General features: G+C 48.7%; 1 protein-coding gene across 3 annotated transcripts in view; it reads right to left on the bottom strand.

Annotated features, from left to right (window-relative positions):
- LRIG1 (leucine rich repeats and immunoglobulin like domains 1) overlaps nucleotides 1-19,362 on the bottom strand; it is a 93,814-nt gene that overhangs the window by 51,778 nt on the left and 22,674 nt on the right. The window contains exon 2 of one of the 3 annotated variants that reach the window (XM_084902686.1): nucleotides 6,138-6,209. The exons of the other annotated variants lie outside the window; for them this stretch is intronic. Within the exon in view, the coding sequence (XP_084758812.1) occupies nucleotides 6,138-6,209 (72 nt within the window). The remainder of the gene's footprint in view (nucleotides 1-6,137; nucleotides 6,210-19,362) is intronic. 3 annotated transcript variants of the gene reach the window in all.

Raw genomic sequence — 19,362 nt, 5'->3', positions numbered from 1 at the left:
GTATGTACACACTGACACATCCCAGGAGTACTTACATAGACACATTTCCCAGGAGTATGTACACACTGACACATCCCAGGAGTACTTACACATAGACACATTTCCCAGGAGTATGTACACACTGACACATCCCAGGAGTACTTACACATAGACACATTTCCCAGGAGTATGTACACACTGACACATCCCAGGAGTACTTACACATAGACACATTTCCCAGGAGTATGTACACACAGACACATTTGTGTACACAGACATTTCCCAGAAGTACATTCATAAAGACACATTTCCCAGGAGTACATACACAAACACACAACTGTGCACATGGACATTTCCCAGGAGCACATACATAGACACATATGTGCATGCAGACATTTTGAAAATTCTCCACAGACCAGAGCTGCTCTCTTCCCAGCCTCCCTTTTCTGCTGGAACATCTAAATCTGTATTTCCAGAGTTCACATCTTTCAATGGAAGGGGAAGTCTGCAAACCAAAACACAGCTCACCCAGCCTGCCCCCAGAGGCTGCAAATCTGGCCTCCTTACATGGACATGTATTTCCAAATCTGGGAAGAGAATCCAAAATCACACTTGTGAAGTGAGCCCAAAATCCTTGAGAAAGCCAAAGCCCAGTGGTCAGGCTTTCTGCCAGTGACAGGCTGAAAAGAAATTGTATCTGAGATGCAGAATCAAGGGGGGTAAAGCTGGGTTATCTTAGTCTCATTTTTTTAGGGGAGTTTGTCCTATATTATAGTCCATCTTGTCACTGTTTGAAGAGAAGGCCACTAAAAGCCAGCTGTAGTTAGACAAGTATACAACTAGCATTTGCTTGAATGGAATAATCTGACTGTGTGCCATCTTGTATAGAAATGAATAAAAAAAGAAGAAGAAAAAAGGAAGAAAAAGGCCTTGAACTGTCCTATTAGCTTTCTTCAGTGCCAAAACCAGTTAGAGAGGAAGCCTGGCAATTACTGGGCTATGGGACACAGCATGTCTGTTTTAATAGCTTCACGATTGAAGCATCTGGGTGGGAGAGAGAAAGCAGATCCGTATCGTGTGGCAAATCCTTTCTCCAGTTAAAGGGCCCTTGTCTGTGTGCTGAAGTGGACAATCCATCACTTTAACAGTTTCTTATCTGACTCCCCTAAATCAGATGGTTTCTGCTTCACCTTTCTCTCCTCCAGCCCTGCAGTAGTCCATTTCACATCTTAGTATAGGGATACTGAATAGTCTCCATCTTCTGAATCTACTAATAAATGTTATAGTACCATCAATGCACTTATTACTAACGGAGACCCTCAGATCTTGTCAGGGCAACCCTGCTTAAGAACTCTTCACTTCTTAGAGATTTATTCTAAGACACTGATGATAATAGCAATTTAATAGCAGCAGCCAACTTACTGAGGGCTTACCATGTGCCAGACATAGCTCTGAGAGCTCACCAATGTATTAACTCCTCTTTAGTCCCCTAATGGGTAGTTCCCAGGAATTTTTTTATTGTTCCAATGAGGACACTGAAACACTGAGACATTAAATAATTTGAGGATGGGCATGAGCAGTAAGTGCCAGTGGCCCTGAGAATCTAACCCTGAACTCTAGATTCCTAACCATCACTCTCTATTTCTTTATAACTAGAGCAACCACTCAATATGCATCAGGTTAACTAACTTCATCATCACAACCCTGAGTAAGGTACCAGGTTCTATTACTAGTCCTGCCTCATAGGTAAGTTCTCCAGCTCGGGTTTCAGTTCAAGCCACTACCCCAGGGTCATAGACAGGAGCTGAACCCAAGTGCGATTTCAAATCGGAGGAGACCAGTTTGACTTCCCTGCAGGGGAACTTCTGCTGACCGAGCCTGTCTCAGGCAGCCTCCTGCATACGATCAGCTGCTCCACCCAAGTTCACAGAAGTAAGTGAACAAGGAAAAGGGACATCATGATAAAAGTTTGAGTCTTGACAAAACTGCTGGAAGCCGAGTGCACAGGTGCAGTACTAAAGATAAACAGGGCATCTGCGTGGGGGGGTGAGGGGAACAGCCCAGAGCCAACAGGCGGAGCAGGACTCCCAGCTCTCATCTACAAGACTGCCTGATTTAGAAGGACAGGTGGCGGCCAGCTTCCTTCTCGATCACGTCTCTGAAAAAGAACCTCTAGCTAAATGTACGTCTGTTAGCTCCACAGTAGGGCTTTCTTTGTCCGCCCTGTTCCCTGTTGAAACAAGAATACTATCCACAGAAGGCAGTGGAGGCCAAACTGGCTCTGTGACACGACCCGCTTGCCAGACTGAAATAGAGACTGGTCAAAAATAGCCCCGTCAGGCCCGCAGGGAGAGGGCCTTGGGGAGGCCGCACGGTCTCTTGCCAGGAAGGAGACTGCAGAGACTGAAGACCGTGCTTAGCAAAATCTTCTGAACTCCAGAGCTGTGGTCTTCTGCCCTTTACCCCACCCTCCAATCCGCTGCCACCCAAGACCCTAACAATCCCCTACAACGTCTGACTTCTATAACTGAGTCTTGTCCTAATGATCCCAGACCATGACTCAGCACCGTGGCCCACCCTGAGTTGGGAGAGTGTGACTAGGCAAATGGGTAGCAGGGGCCGCCCGGCCCCAGACAGCACCAACACATGGGCTTTTCCTAGTTCCAGCCTTCAGAGCCTCAGCTGTTTCCAGAACTGCCCTTTGCTTGACTTGGTTAAAGGAGTTCTTACTAGTACAATGCTTGGGGAAGAGCCACTTAGGGTACCTTATTACCCCCCATCAAATTAGACTGCAACAAAAAACAAAACAAAAAAACAACCCAAGGAATAGTTTTGAGTTATAGAGCTTGGGAGTTTTTCTTATTTTTTGTTTAATTAATTAATTAATTTACTGAATAGCTGATAGAAGCACACAATAAAATTTTCAACCCCTTTCAAAAGGAATACCAGGAATATCCAGTTAAAAATAGTGCTCCCTTGCACGTTGGTCCTCTGATCTGCCTCTGGGGAGCTCCTGCTGCCCACCACCAGGAGCACACGCTTTTCTTGTGCACAGATGCTGGTGTCTCACAGGTGCTGGTGTCTCACAGGTGCTGGTGTCTCACAGGTGCTGGTGTCGCACGGAGACGGTTCTGTCCCAGTTTCTCCCTTAGTCATGTATCTAAAACCTCACTCTTTTAGCATGCTGCAGAGCACTCCTCTGCTGGCATGAGCAGCATGGATGACCCGTAATTTATTTAGCCATTCCGCTATTCAGACACTTCAGTTGTTTCCAAACACAAAAAGAGCTGCAATTAATAACAGTCAAAATTGGGCAGGGAGTTGGGACTTTGGTTAGTCTTATTTCTTAAAAGTCATAAATAATAAGTAGGAGCATAGGTTTTGGGATCAGGGTCACTTAAATCAATAGCCATCATTATTAGTGCTTTTTGGCCCTTGAGAATAAATATGGCATCCTAACTATAACTGGCAAGATCATATGGCATCAGTTTGTGCACCACAAGGCCAGAAAGATGCGGCAGCATCGTGAAACCTCACTGTGAAGCTTGTCAGCGAGGCGCTCCCTGTATGGGCTCGGGGCCGGCACGTCATCTGCAGGGCTCATGAAAAACCTGAGGCAGATGCTGCAGGATCGCCCTCCCTTCAGGCAGGAGCCCAGCCTCTGTGAGAGCAGCTGGATTGTTAGGAGGGGATTTTACCAACTGCATAGGTTTTGGGCAGGATCCAGCTGAAATAATTAAACCCAACACCTTAGGACAGAGCCAGACACAGTAAATGCTTAAGAGGTGGCGGTAAATGCGGTGCCTCAAAATGACACCCTCATTATTCCAGCCCTCCCTTCAGTGCCCACACACTGGGAGCAAACACCTACAGGCGGCCCCCTTGCCGCCGGACCTGCGGGAACATTTTACTAGTAGGTCAAGGAAAAGCCAGGAAAGCCGGGCAGCACCCGCATGCAGCCTTCTCGGGAGGTGGCAGTAATGTGATCCCAGCGCAGTTTTAGAGGGCGGTATAAATAGCCCCTTATTAACAGGAGCCTGGCCCAGGGACCCTGGCGGAGGCCCTCCTGGTGGGCTTTCCTCTGAGCTGTGGGCGGGGAAGCTGTGGGGCCCACAGCAGCTGCACAAATGTCCTCCTGGCCCCCAGGGGCCTCCAGCAGGCTGGCTTCAACTGGGCCAAGGTGTTCTGTGGTCCGGGCCTCCAAAATAAAACCACCGCTAAGACTCTACCGCCTGCAGTGCCAGCCATGGTTCCCCTCCCCAAGGTTGCCACTCGAGGGCTCGAAGGGCTAGAGGAGCTGATAGCTCCTGGGAAACCGAGCCAGTCCACTTAGAAGCAGCTGGTTTTTTCCTTCAGTTCCCTCCCCCACCCCTCACTCCCGACAGCCTCCTTCTGCCTCCACCGGGCTTTATCCCTACGTGGAAAGTTACACTGCTCTGGGCACTGGGGAATTTGTCTCACCCACCCCAGGGTGATGCCAGGGACGGAGGTGGTACCAGTTCAACCTATGGGCCCTCAAGGGTTTGTTTGTAACAACGTGCCCAGCTCCGGTGGCTATGGGATTAGAAGGAAGCAGAAGAGAAATAACTCTCAGTGAGTCCTTCCCACGTGCAAGGCCGTGGATGTCATGTCCAATTAGCGGCTGTGTCCACACTGCGGAAGGCAAAAGGAGGCGCCGAGGCACTGGGTACCTTGTCCCGGGCACAGTCCGCTGAGGCACAGGACCAGGCCTCAACCCAGGTCTGTCTGCTCCCACGAAGGTCCTACTGTATTGCATCCATACGATGCAGCCCTGCCTTTACAACTCCCACACGCGGGAAGGTGGTGCTGCCACAGAGGTGTCTGGAGAAAGTATGAGTGACCGTAAGGAGTGTAGTGCCCAGCACAGCGACCAGCACGGCCCACCTTCCCGAGTGTCAGCAGAGGCAGGGGAGGAGGCACAGCCCAGAGGGAGCACAGGAGGGGTGGTCTCACCCTGCCGTCTGCTTACAAATTCCTACAAATGCACTGGGACCTTAGGGAAGGGGAGAGCTACCCTTCAGGAGAGAGGCTGAACTTGGAGGCCAGCGTGGGTCTGGAGGAGGCGGAGGAAATGCTTGGGCCTAGAATGAGCAGATGGTGTAGAAAGATGCAATGATGCAAGCTGTCAAACACTGGATTTTCTGTCTGGGAAACCTTCAGCTGAATGCTGCAGGTTAGTGAGGGACATGGCAATTCACGGTAGGTGATGCCACTGTAGGGTTAACTGCAGAACATTTGGAGTTAAATTGATTTGAGTTCAGCTCTCAGGTATACCAACCATGTAACACTGCACAAGTGTACTTAGCTCTTCTGTAAAGTGAGGGAAATTGTTGAAAAAATGATTTGTATCATCATAGCGTCCGTGTGAGGATAGCATCACCAAAGATGTAGCTGGGTGCTGCCATGACTGCTATACCTACAGACTGGTTCCAAACGCCCATGTGCAGGGCTGTATGTTTTCACCAAGTGCTCACCATGGTTATGTCTGGGTAAGAATTCTGGTGACTTTAATTAATCAGTCTTCACATATTTCTATAGCTTCCACGTTTTCTGCAGTGGGTATGCATGATTTATGTGAAAGCGTCCTAAAGTCCCCGTGGAACTAAAATTCCTGGTAATCCTAACAGCCATTTTTAAAGCAGAATTCTTTACATTATAAAGAAGAAAAAGACTGGGGCTTGCTTTGGAGGACACTGCAAGAGGTGGCAACCCGAGCTCTGCGGGCAGCATGCCGACTCTGTCTGGAGGAGACAGGAAAGGTAAGCCTCTGCTGTCCCCTCCTCTGCACTTTGTTTCCTGGGAGCTGTGGGAAGTACCAGCCCGGTGTGCTAACCCAGCTGGTCCGCAGGGCTTCCCACTAGGGAGGGGCCTCCCCTAGACCCACATGTTCTGGAATTTCCAAGAAACCGTACCTACGGGCCTCTGACACCATCAATGACAGCCTAGGAGGAAGAGAGGGCTGCACCGAGGGCACTGGAGGGGGGGGGGGGGGGGCAGTACACCTGCCTCCCACAGCCTTACCACGGTGCTCCTTCTCAGAAGCTCAGACCCCGACCCGGAGACGCTGCGCAGGAGGGGGTTTTCCCGAGGAGCCCTCCATCCCTCCAGCCCCCGGGAGGTTTGGGGGAAACACTCACACTTCCTGTAGATTTGGCAAGTCCTCAAAACCTGCAGGGTCAATCTCGGAAAGTTTGTTGTAACTCAGGTTTCTGGTAAAGGGAGAGGAAAAGAAAGAAAGAAAAAAAATAAATAAACAAATGAATCAAAGTTTCAACAAACCCAAAATTCAAGAAATTTTTACTCCCCCCCCAAACAAAATAATGACTGCCCTTATTGCACACATTATTTTAAATAACCTTACAGACACTGATATTTATAGTTGTAAATATACATCCTGCCACTTGCATCCATAAACAAGTCCCTGTGAAAATCTCAAATCATCTAAGCTTGGCTAAACTAAAATGAATTTTAATCAATACCATTTAGTCACTTAGCAACATGAAAGATATTCTTTTAAAGTAAGCCAGCCCCCTGCCTACATGAGAGTGTGCTGGTCTACATGCTTTGTACCCTATCAAGGCCAGGGCTGTTTTAAAGGGGGGGAGATCAACCAAAGGACTTGTATGCATGCATAAGACACCAGAGGGGTGAGAGCACGAGTGGGGGATGGGGGAGCAATGGGAGGATAAGGACGCATATGTAATAGCCTTAATCAATAAAGAAAAAATTTTAAAAATACCTACCTAAAAAAAATAATAAATAAATAAATAAATAAATAAATAAATAAAGGGCGCATTTTAATCAATGTCTTACTAACGCATCAAACACCATCAAGCAACAGCAAAGAAAAAGATGGGGTGGAGCGCTGACCCTCTGTTGCCTAAAAGCACTGGTTCTCACTCAAGGAGAATGCAGGCAATGTCTGGAGACAGTTTGAGTTCTCACAACTGCATGGAAGGGAAGGCGGCTATGGCACTGAGGGTAGAAGCCAAGGATGTACTAACATCCTACAATGAACAGAACAGCCCTTAACAACAATCAACTATCCAGCCCTAAGTCAACAGTTATATTCCGAGGTTGAGAAATTCTGTCTGCACAACTTAAGAGTGAAAATCGCTCACATGTCTAGTCAGTGCTGAAGGGACTCGAGAAAGTGAACATTGTAAGATGCAATCACAAAGCTATACTATCAACGTGGTGCTCCTACTACCAGTGAATAAATATGGGAGGGGCCAAATCACACAGGAGAGAGGAGCCACGGTCACAATAAATTGTGGTTGGTGCTAACCAAAGGCATGAAAGCCACACGTGTCCGGCCTTCTCGAAATGACGGCGCTGTCACAATTATTCAGAGTCACATCGCTCTCCCCTGCACTCCCAGCTGTACCCACAGAGGCAGACACGCAATAAGCTAGAACTGTGAGCTCCTCAGATCACATCCTCACCCCAGAGTAGGTTAATTAATTGACTCACAGTATGTTAATTAATCCACGGGAATGGAAGCCAGAGATGTGGTCCCACTGGGCCCTTCCTGCGCAGTGCACCTTGCCCCGGCCACAATGCATGCCGTCCTGTGGAAGCCAGCGAGGTCAACATTTTCATCTCGGCTATCAGTTTACTGGCATTACTGCCAACTAACAGTGCTACTGACCAGAGTTTAAAGTCTAGCTCGTAAGGGGCACAATGTCACAAAAGTGGCAACTACCTTTAAAACTTACACCAGCGACATTCCAATCAATACTAGCCTAGAGCTGATAGCCATTTTGCTGCCAACCCAAGACATTCATCTAAATGAAAGTCAAACCACACGTGCAATAATGGCACATCTGTGTTTGGGGCATGGTCTGAATGAAAAGCAATTTGTCTAGATATTATGTTACTATAAAAAAAATTGAAGGTGGTAATTTTTAAAACCACATACCAAAGTCAAGTGTGAGCTTGTCTGCACTTAGTTAGACTCGAAAAAGAAAATCCACAAATGGAGAGACTTCGCCCACATCAGAAAAAGGACCTCAGACTGAAACTGTCTTCTGTTTTCAGCACATTGTCATAGGGTAGGGGTGTCGAACTCAATCAGAGAAGGGGCCAAAATCTAAAATCCAGCCTAAATCGCGGGCCGAATGGTTTACTGAACAGTCATAAACTGACAATGTCATAAACTGACAGCGGAGTGCAGTGATGACAGCGCGGTGCGGGCCACATTGCAAGGCCTGGCGGGCTGGATTTGGCCCGCGGGCCGTGTGTTTGACACATGTGGTCATAGGGGGAGGGGGTGTGTGTGTGTAAAATATCGTGTCTGTGTCTAGAGATCTGTGAGTTTACAGGGTCTGAAACGAGTTGACATTAGCACAGGTGATGGAAGGTGTTGAGCTGGAGGAGGCATCAGAGAGAGACTCAGAAACCACAAAGGCAAGAGCCGGGGGGGACACACACACACACACACACACATGACAGACAGCGATGAGGACGGCTACCCTGAGGTGTGGACTGAGGAACACAGGCAGTGCCCACCTGCCTGCCCAAAGCCAGTGCAGACTACGCTCCTCCATTGTTAAGAGAAGCTCAAACTCTGAATTCTCACATGAAGTATTTTGAATTCTTAAAAAAAAAAAAAAAGAAAGAAAGAAAGCAACCCTAGATGAGCCAAACAAATATATCTGCAAACTACATCTGGCTTGAGGACCACCGGTTTCCAAGCTCTCACCTAGCCCACAGCTCTTGAGGCTATCGGGTTCAAAACGAATGGCTTATTTCTGGCTTGTATGTGTAGCCGGAAGGGGTGGGGTGGGGAGGAGCTGGGTCACAGGAACTGGGTCTTGGCAATCCACTAGCAGCCTCACTTTCCACTATCTGGAATGAAGTCACTAAGGCGACGTGAAAAGGGGTCTTCGATAGCTGGTCTTATCACAAAGCCAAACAGCATCGGGCCCAAGCCCTACGAGCCAGTAAGCCCTGAGGAAGATGAACGGATTTGTCTGTGGAGCTTAAGTTCTCCCTGGGTCAGCCTGGAAGTGATGCCTTCGACTCTCGATGCAGGGGGAAAGCTGGGCACCAGCCAATGGGTGTGGAGCGGACTGGCTCTAACGGGGATCCTCTGGGAGGCCCGCAGGGACTGCAGAGGCGACAGCTAATGCAGTGCAGGCCCGGGGCGGCTTCCACCTGTGAGCCTGAGCTTTCAGTCTGAGGAGGGACTAGTCCTGCCACTTGGACAAACTGTTGGTCAACAAGGACACGGGGGAAATATTTGCTGTACTAGGAGGCCCGGTGCACAAAATTCATGCAAAAATAGGCCTTCCTTCCCCCAGCTGCCAGAGCTGCCTTCCCTCCCTCCAGCACCCAGGACCCAGGCTTCCCTCGCAGCCCCAGCTTCATTCTAGAAGGATGTCCAGCCTAAGTAGTATATACACTTTTGTTATTATAGATTCTCCCTGATGATTATAATCTGAAATAAAATCCTCAGAGGCATTTTCTTGTTTACTCATTCCAGGGAGACAAACTGCCAGCATAATGTTGTTTTATTGTGGGAAAATACAGTAACATAAAATGCACCATCTTAACCATTTATAAGTGTACAGTTCAATGCACATTCACACTGTTGTGCAAGCATCAGCATCAGCCATCCCTAGAACTTTGTCATCTTGTCCCTGAAATTTAGTACCTCTTAGCCCCGAACTCCCCATCCTCCCCTATGCCCCACCTGGCCTGGCAACCTCCATTCGACTGACTCTATGAACATAATGTGATGACTCTGGGTACTTCCTGAAAGTGAAACCTACAGTGTCTGTCCTTTTGTTTCTGGCTTATTTCACTTCACAGGATATCCTCTAGGTGTATCCATGTAGTAGCATATGTGAGAACTTCTCCCATCCAAGTACTAACCAGGCCCAACCCTGCTTAGCTTCCGAGATCAGATGAGATCGGGCGCGTTCAGGGTGGAATGGCCGTAGACAGATATGTGAGAATTTCTTTCCTTTTCAGGGCTGAATAATACTCGTGTGTGTGTGTGTGTGTGTGTGTGTGTGTGTGTGTGTATACAGGTACACACACACACACATTTTATCATTTCAATAGTGGATGAGCATTTGGGTTGTTTCTATCTTTTGGCTATTGTAAATAATGTTATCAACAATGGCTTACTTTTTTTTCAGAACCATTTTTAAATAAAGTTTTCTTAACCCTTTGACTACTATGCTTACTGACACTCATTTTTCAGTGATTAATGAACTATATTTATTCAGCCCAAGAACTGTACAGAGAGGAATGTGAATGCTCATCTCGGTTCTCAAGAACAAAGAGTTAATCAGTGAAAACGCTTTAATGAGGACTTTCCCTCAGGTGGCAGCTGTCATGCACACAAATATAAAGACCTCACTTATTTCTACAAACACGAGCAACTCTCACCCAGCTGGACATCTGAATGTGCCTGAAGTTGAAGGTTTCAGATTCTCCTGTCAAAACAAGTCATCTGTCAGCAGGACAGATGCTGTCAAAAGCATTTCTGCACCTTCAGTAGCAAGAGGAGCGGAAAGAAACCTCGGGGAATTTAGTTACTGCCAATTGCAGCTTTCATTAAACATTTTGTCAGCCACTGTCATAACACAAATTGTCCCTGTTCTTGTAAAAAGGGTGCACAAGCCTTTGAACAATTGAGCCCAGCCGAGGATAGTCTTCCCGCTAATCTGCTGAAAGATGACCGCTGGCCCACCCTCTGCAGCTCACGCAAGAGGCACCTCTGGCAGGAACAGTTCAAGTTTTATCCAGGTTTTATCTGACTGAAAAGCAAACTGTTTACGGTGCATGCCACAATCAGCCTGCTGAGCATTTTCCCTAACAAATCCCCCTACCTGAACCCACCCAACTAGAAGAGCGAAGGCTTCGAGTAGCTGAGAAACACACACATACCCCCCCCCCCCCCCCATTACGCAACCCTGTACTGTCCAATTCAGCAGCCACTAGCCCCGGGCCAACAATGTTACTATTTGAACGAATTAAGGATTCAGTTCCTCAGTCCCACTGGTGCGAGTATTCCACAGCCACGTGTGCCACACTACACCCTGTAGACAGAGGCTTCCACCATCACTGACATGTCCGCCTAGCTGTGCTGAATCTGAGTCACGGATGGGCACCAATACTTCTAAATCATGGAATCCACGAATACTTAAAGTGAAATGGCACCTAGATGAAAAACGTGAATTTTAACAATGAATTTGAATTTCCCAATAACTCAAGACCTTTGTTTAAAAATGTGGAGGAGGATAGATGGATGTTAGCCCACGTCTTTTAGGCGCACACAGTTCTTCACCCTCCCACAGAGGAATGGTGTGGGATACTCGGTTCCACCAGGAAGACACTCTTGAAAGAAAGGCCCCTGAGTAACTCTGGAGGCTTCTTCAGTATTTGCAGAATCTGACCAGCACCTTCCTACACCCAGAACCACTGAAGCTGGCGAGGATAATTAATTGGCTCCTGGGAAGCCGAGGGATGGAAGGTTCCGTCTGTGCAGAGTGGGTCCATCTGTGCGGAGTGGGTCCGGTGAGGGAGGGGCCCGAATCCCTGGACAACATAACTCGCCCTGTCCTCACGCAGGCACTGCTCACAGATCACTGAGTGCAGACAACCTCTCTGGGGAAGCACAGCACAGCCCTGGTTGTATTTCAACATTAATAGGAATCATAATTCACCGTGGAAGGAACTGGTCCTCACTTTGTGGCCAGCACTCCCTGAGGAAGGAGGAGGTTTGCATACTCATTTTGGTGTCCAGGCCAGGCCATGTCCCATTACTCAACCTTGTCTGGACTCCTGACCGGCACCGCACTTCGCAAAGTTTAAGCTTTCAGGTGCAATCCAATGGCCCAACTATAGTGCACCACTGAGGCTCAGGCCTCGCTGCAAGCCCGTGTTTCTCGAGAAACTGGTCTCCGGTGGGCATTGCTCCTTACCCTCAGGAAATGCATCTCAGCCGCCATTTTAAAGGAGTCACCTGCGTTCCTAGGACAGAGGGCAGTGCTTTCAAATGTCAGGGCTCCGAGCGAGTGAGGAGAGCATGCAACTTTGTAAGTCCTTCAATCCCTTACGCTCCGAAGGCTGTTTCTGCTGCATTTTCCCCCTCTGAGGAGTTACGTACAGTGCACATCTAGGCCCACTGAGATCACCACATCGTGTTCTCCAGACCCCATTATAAGGTTGTATGAGAGTAAGAGATTTATTTAAAATCTAGAATATCAGATGCCCTCGTCTTTTATACTGTGATATTTCCCTTCATTAACCAAGAGCCACTACTAAATAGCCTGATAATCCACATTAACCAGTTAACTGCCACAATATTCTGAGTTTAATTTTAAAAAGCCCACCGCTTGCGTCTATAGACGCTTGTGGCGTACAAATGGTTAAAGGCTCACATTTAGAATGAAACTGCATCTTAAACTAGAACCACCCCCCTGGCCTCCTCGCTCCAGAATTCCCACCAGGAGGAGGTCTGGAATGTGCGGCCATCGCTCCTCAGTGAGCTCAGCAAGACACCCTACACTGAGACTCGGGAAAAGAAACACTTTCTGCAAAGGATTAAAGACAAAAACCACTGAGCTACTAACTCGATACGATACATACAGCTCATCTCGTAAGCTTCGGGCCAATTATATTTAGGAAAGTCAGTAATGAATCACAGTTACTTCATTCTTTGAAAATGTTACCTAGATAGTTCTCTCTGTAAAGGAGGTATGCAAACGAGTCCAAAGAGATGCTACACACCAGCCATGTAAGGACCCCAGAGACACCAGTGACTTTTACTCTTAAAGTCAGCTAAAGCCGCGATGGAAACCGGGGTGGCTTCTGAATTCTGACGCTGAAGACAACTGAGGAGCCCCTCCACCTTGGCCAGTCACACACTTCACCCCGGCCCGTGTCTCGTTTGAATGCAGGTCTGAGTTTTGTCCCTTAGCACCCAACAGAGGACAAATTCAACAAACAGTAACTGAGTGTTTTCTACAATGTCTACTGTGCTAAGATCTGATACAAATCAGGATAAGATCTAGCCCACAGCCTGAAGGAGTTTACAACCCACTGGCCAGGTGAGACTCTGGACCAAACAACGATGGCCAAAGGCCCCTGCATGGCAGGCCTCTGGGGTGGCAGGTCTCAGGGGTGGCAGGCCTCTGGGGTGGCAGGTCTCTGGGGTGGCAGGTCTCTGGGTGGCAGGCCTCTGGGGTGGCAGGCCTCTGGGGGTGGCAGGCCTCTGGGGTGGCAGGCCTCTGGGGGTGGCAAGGTCTCGGGGGTGGCAGGTCTCGGGGGTGGCAGGCCTCTGGGGTGGCAGGCCTCTGGGGTGGCAGGCCTCTGGGGGTGGCAGGCCTCTGGGGGTGGCAGGCCTCTGGGGGTGGCAGGCCTCTGGGTGGCAGGTCTCAGGGGTGGCAGGTCTCAGGGGTGGCAGGTCTCAGGGGTGGCAGGCCTCTGGGGGTGGCAGGCAGCGGCTACCTACTGGAGGCTCTTCCGCCAAGGCTGGGTGTCAGGGAAAACAGTTTGTGTTTGGAAAAACCAAAGGTTTTCACACACAAAATAGTTTCAGTTTCCCTTGAAACAACCACTGGGCGAACACTCCTGACAGCAGCAACCCTTTGGTTCCCAAGTCACCCAGGGCCCAGGGTGGGCTGTGCTGCCCACATGGCTCTCCCCGCTTAGCTCAGCACCTGCCGTTTTCCCGGGGGGCACCTGAGGGTATCACCCCCACTATGGACACCACTGAGTGCAGATGGCGTCAGAGCAGGGAAAGTCAGTTGTGATAAGAAAGGTTTATCAGAAAAACACAAAACCTTAGCTAAAACCTGGAAGAAGACTGGGAGAAGAACACGGTTTTGAGGAAGAGTACCAGAAATGTTAAATAGGGCACCGAGGGTATGAACCTTAAAAAAAAGCCAAGAAGGCAGGACCTCCTAAAAGGAGAAGGCAAGACACACAGACACGAGCAGTTTCAGGGCAGCAGGGAGACACGCACCAGTCACATGCCGGCCTGCCAGGAAGTCAGGGGTTACACAAACCTTCGCAAACCTCCGTGCCAGGGCCCTCGTGAACGTTCATCTCCAGGCCGTGGAGGTTGATGTCCACAGAAGCAGAATGTGCTCTTGTCCAACTACTGCCAGTTTGTAAGTCAGAGGCCCACCACCACTGAAAGCAATCAACACTTGCTTTCCAGAATATCCCTAAAACAGGAGATTCTAGATCTGTTTTTCCTACCAAAGTAAGATTTGGGCTAAAGACAGAAAAGTAATTGGGTGTGATGTGATTTTTGTTATTTAAGCACTTTCATGCTTAGTTGTGGGGGAGTACAAGGGGGAGGTCTCTTGTTAAAGATGGTACGGTACGTGCGCCGTTAACCCCTAAAGATGATTTAATTAATTTAGGAGGCGGCACTGGAGCCCCACCAACTTTGCAGGGGGCAGGTCCTCCACAAAGGGGATGGTCTACACGGAATAGTGGCTGGCCACAGGCTGACCCTCCCACAGCTGCCACATGGGGCCACCACCATAACTACCCAGCCTACAGCCACCAGGTGGTCTGGCCACAGGGAAGGAGCAGGGGAGAAGAGTGGGGTCAGCAGTCTGGTCCCCTATTCTCTACTTATCATCTCTGGAGAGGTCACAAACCTGCCCTTTCAGAGTCCTCAAACTCTACAGGACTTTCCAACTCATCACCTCCACAGGCCCCCTCACCTCGGCAGACACCAGCCAGCACAATCCCACTTGACCCAGAGCCCAGCATCTGTGGGACAGAGTGCAGGCGGAGCTGGGAGCCAGGCCTCCCTCCCTGTCCATCAATCAACATCCCGAGGCACCAGGAGCTCCGGGGAGAGCAGAGGGCTTATCAGTCCTGACCTCCAGGGGCAGACTGTGCCCCCGTGCTCACCTCTGGGGACACTCTGAGGCTGGAGTTTCCTCAGGGACAGGATGGAGGAGGAGTCTCCTAACTGGAAACTTGCTCTACTGAAGCAGGAACTGAGTCGCTTGCTTCTTAGCAGGTAAAACAGCCGGGCAAAGGGCAGCAAGCAAGTGAGGACACAGTAATCTAGTGGATACATTTTGAATCCTGGGTTCACCAGTGCGTTGTAAGGTTCACCAGTGCCCCTCTGGTCACAGAATGGTGTTTGCTTTCCCAACACCTCCACCTGTACCCTCTGCCCCACAAATGTCATGGTGGAATGAGCGTCCTGTAAAACCACCCCTGCAAATAAAGGGTGTTTATTAAAAGCATGATGCAGCTTTAAAATTCATTAACTTTGGGGTTACATATTAAAGCTGCAAACTAGCAATGTCTTAGGAACATCTCTTGACCAAATGTGTCACCCACCAGAATGTGTTTCGAAACTGGCACAATCGCCAAACAGGAGAATGCAGTGGTCAATTCCCCGCCCGCCACTGAAACACTTTTGCCTGCACACTGATTTCACACACACGTGCCCCCACCTAAAGCCCTGAGGGGAACGTCGCCATCAGGGAAGAAAATACATATTTTCTGGTTTGGCTCAGTGGATAGAGCATCGGCCTCAGGACCAAAGGGTCCCAGGTTCAATTCTGGTCAGGGGCACATGCCTGCGTTGCAGGCTCTATTCCCAGTAGTGGGCGTGCAGGAAGCAGCCGATCAATGATTCTCTCTCATCTCTGATGTTTCTCTCTCTCTCTCTCTCTCTCTCTCTCTCTCTCTCTCTCTCTCTCTCTCTCTCTCTTCCTCTCTGAAATAAATGAAAATATTTTTTAAAAGAGAAAATGCATATTTTAACAATGGCCCCATAAAATGTTCTGATGGCCACACCCCAAGTCTGTCTTTCTGGCAGAAGGTAAAGCAGGAATTTCACTGGGATAAAAGGATAAGTAAAAAACTACATCACTGATGCTGGATTCCTCAGAAATGAAACCTCCAATTGCGTATTACTCCCCTGAGCACAAAAGACACACAGTAAATATTCAGAACAAACAAACACCCCAAGTCATTACACGCCATTCTAAACACACTCTCGTCTGGTGGGTCCCCAGAACCAGGGAAGAATCAAGACATTTTGTTGCGTTTTTAACCCTCATTTCTGACAATTCAGACTCTAATATAATCCAATTAATGAAAATAATAGTACACAGACCTCAAGTTACAGAAATGTGTACCAAAAGTTGTGTTTTTTTTTTAATGTTAGCTCAAGGCTTAGTCATCCTAGTTTGTTGTTAGTAAAGCACCTGTTTAGAGGGCAATTTTAGGCAATACTTTGGGTTACAAAGGAGCAATACATTAGGAAGAAGGAAATGAAAATGCTTTTTTTTTTTTTTTAAGCAAATACATCTGTACAAACAACAGCTTACCTTAGTGTTATCAGCACCTCTTTCCTCCCACACCCACATGGAAAGAGTTGAAGGGACAACTGACACAGTGTTTAACTCCCTTCCCTGGGGAGAGCTACTGGAAAGGAAGATCTTCTCTGGGGAGCCCAGGGTCCTCGAGGTGTGGCTGGAGGCCCCGTCAGCTTCCAGGCACTCACAGGGATCTTTCATTTCTCAGACTGAAGTCACACCCACTCCCTTCTCTCTAACACCTGTGCCTGTGCACAGCCCAGGCATCAGGAACCTATGAAGCTCACACACAAGCCCAGGTGTCCTTGCATTTGCTACGACCCTCTGCATTACAAATGGATTAAGTGCAAGACTGCTTCAAACATTGTCAGACATTCTCAACACTGTCTTCTCTTCTAGGTTTTCAATACCATCTTCTGGGTTTCAAATGTTAAAGTTAAATATTATCTCCTAAGTTTACCCTCCCTTTCTTTATCAGCTACTTCAACACTTGAAAATGAAGATTTACTAGTACTCTGCCTGGCAGGGTGATTCGGTAGATTGAGCGTCTTCCTATGCAACATAAGTTCGATTCTAGGTCAGGGCACACACCCATGGCACGTACAGAAGGCAGCCAGTCAATTTTTTTTTTCTCTCTTTCTCAAATCAATAAACATTATCCTCAGGTGGAGGATCAGAAAAAGAAAATGTGCAGTTTTAGATGGTCAGCCTTCTGGTTAACAGTTAGTCCGCTGGCTTGATTCACTAGCTTATCGATGTGGGATCTCGTTCTGTTAACTTTTCCATCAGGTTTTTAAAGTTTATGTGCCATGGAACATCCCTGAAGCCAAGCGACTAAGACATCATGAAACGCTGTCAACTTAAAAGTTCATCCCACCGTTTTCTCGGGCCACAGTGACCTCTCGGGTTGTGGGAGTGACCGGAAGATACTAAGTCAGGGTGCAACACGCACAGTCTCCGCAGGCGTCACCTTACACAGGCTGCTCTCCGTCATTACAACATGGGCCTTCCTTTTCACTGAGGCTGTGAGCACCAGGCATGTGTCCTCTGTTCTTGGACATTATGAAAATGTTACTTGTCAAATGGATAACTGGCCGTGAAAATGACTAAGCAACAATATACAACATAGTCCACTGCCTTCATCCAGGCCAGGGCATCGCAAAGCCAAGAGCTCATTCCTCTCTCTCTCTCTCTCTCTCTCTCTCTCTCTCTCTCTCTCTCTCTCTCTCTCTCTCTCTCTCTCTCTCTTTCTCCCTCTCTCTCTCTCTCTCTCTCTCTCTCTCTCTCTCTCTCACACACACACACACACACACACACACAGCCATCTCTTGACAGTCTGAAGTTCCAGGTCATTTACTCGCAAAGATATGACTTAAAGGGTGGATCCCAGCAGTAATCCCACTTTCTAAACTATACCTTAACCAAATAATGAGTACAGGTGCCTATGGGCTGTCAGCCTGGTTTTAAAGTAAATCACCAGCAAGAGTTTAATAAAATATCTACAAAACAACGTAAATGACTCCTTTTGGAGTCCTAGTTATAGGCAGCAGAAGCACCATGTTGCGTCTGGATACGCCACAGCCTCTCCGTGTGCTGGGAGAGACGAGAGCCACTCAGTGCCCGCCTGAGCAGGAAATCAAGGCCCCTGGGCCACACCAAACCTTAGACATCAGATGAGCTCAGCTATGTCAAGGCAGCTCCCCTATAAAGAGCTAGCACTTCTTTGCCTAACACTTGTTATCTGATGAACACACACCCCTCCCCAGCTCCCACCAGTGTTCCTTTTGGTTAAAGTCTCCTTTCAGTTTGCCTGAATCGAGTTACTGCATCAGGACTTCCGCCTAATAGCACACTACCTTGGAGTCTTGCTCCTCATACTTCGCACTTAACAATACTTGCATCTTAAACCCTCCTCAACTAGAGGGCAGACGAATTCTGAGCCCAGAGCTATAGGGGATCGAAGTATGGCTCAGTGGGGCCCAGTGTGCTCGAACCCTCACGCTGGCTTTCCTTTCTCCCACTCTCCACACTTGGCTCCGAATGGCTGTTGGAGCAAACAAAGTCGCTCCAATCCCAGCGCTGGTCTGCATGATCACACAAGCATGACTCTGCAAAACTGAGCTGGCAACTACATTCACTCGCGGCAAACGGAACCAGATCGATATGCCAAAGCAGGTTCGGCTTCAGTGAGGCTGGAGCTTGCACAAGCACAAAGAGAAACCCGCCCACTCTCAAGCCCATAGAGCTACCGGGGAGGCACCTGCACAAACTCGCCAGAGTGGTTTGTAAAGTCACAAGCACCTCAGAAAAGCTCTTTTATTCCCAGGGGAATGCCATAAATGGTAGGCCTGTCACCCTGCTGGTGTCCATATTTATCTAAGGCCTGGGTATTCACAATGCTATAAACCAGGCACTTTGAGTCCACTCATTCACATAATTTGCCACTACAAAGTCCCAAACCAGAATTATTTACAGCCTGGATTTCCTTTCTCCCATTGCCATGCAGGAGGCTGGTTGCGGGGCCCCGGTCTAAATCAGCAATAATCCCGGCAGCCTGAGAATAAGTCGTCCATGAAATGCAGAGCTGCCAGTATCAATTGGCACTGCACCAGAGGACAAGATGGGGAAGGAACTAAGGCGGCTGCTCTCGCCCGTCCCGCCCGTCCCATGGCACAAATGCTGCCTGCCCCAGGAATGAGCAAAGCTCAGACCGTGCAGTCAAGTAACGGAGCCCCTACACCTTGCCCAGGCATTTTCAAGTGCAACTTATTCTCCCAGGATGAGCCCAGCTCAGAGGAAGACCTGCTATTCCACTTCTAAACTCCCTCCCTCCTCCTCATCCTTTATGGAGTCTCCCTCCCTCAGCCTGTCCCTCCCTCCAAATAAAGGCTGCTGCTCAATCCCCCTCCCCAGGCAAGTCCTGAGAGGTCAGAGTAAAGTAGGGGCCCCAGTGGATTCCAGACGCTTGCAATCACTCCATCCCCAATCCCTCCTGCCCTGGGTGCCCTGGGTGCTGAAATGCAGCCCTCAGGGGGCTGTACTG

This window comes from Pipistrellus hanaki (assembly GCF_964339955.1).
Source record: "Pipistrellus hanaki genome assembly, chromosome: 13".
Lineage (NCBI taxonomy): Eukaryota > Metazoa > Chordata > Mammalia > Chiroptera > Vespertilionidae > Pipistrellus > Pipistrellus hanaki.
Note: the sequence above shows the minus strand (reverse complement) of the source record. Positions and strands in the feature narration are given on the sequence as shown.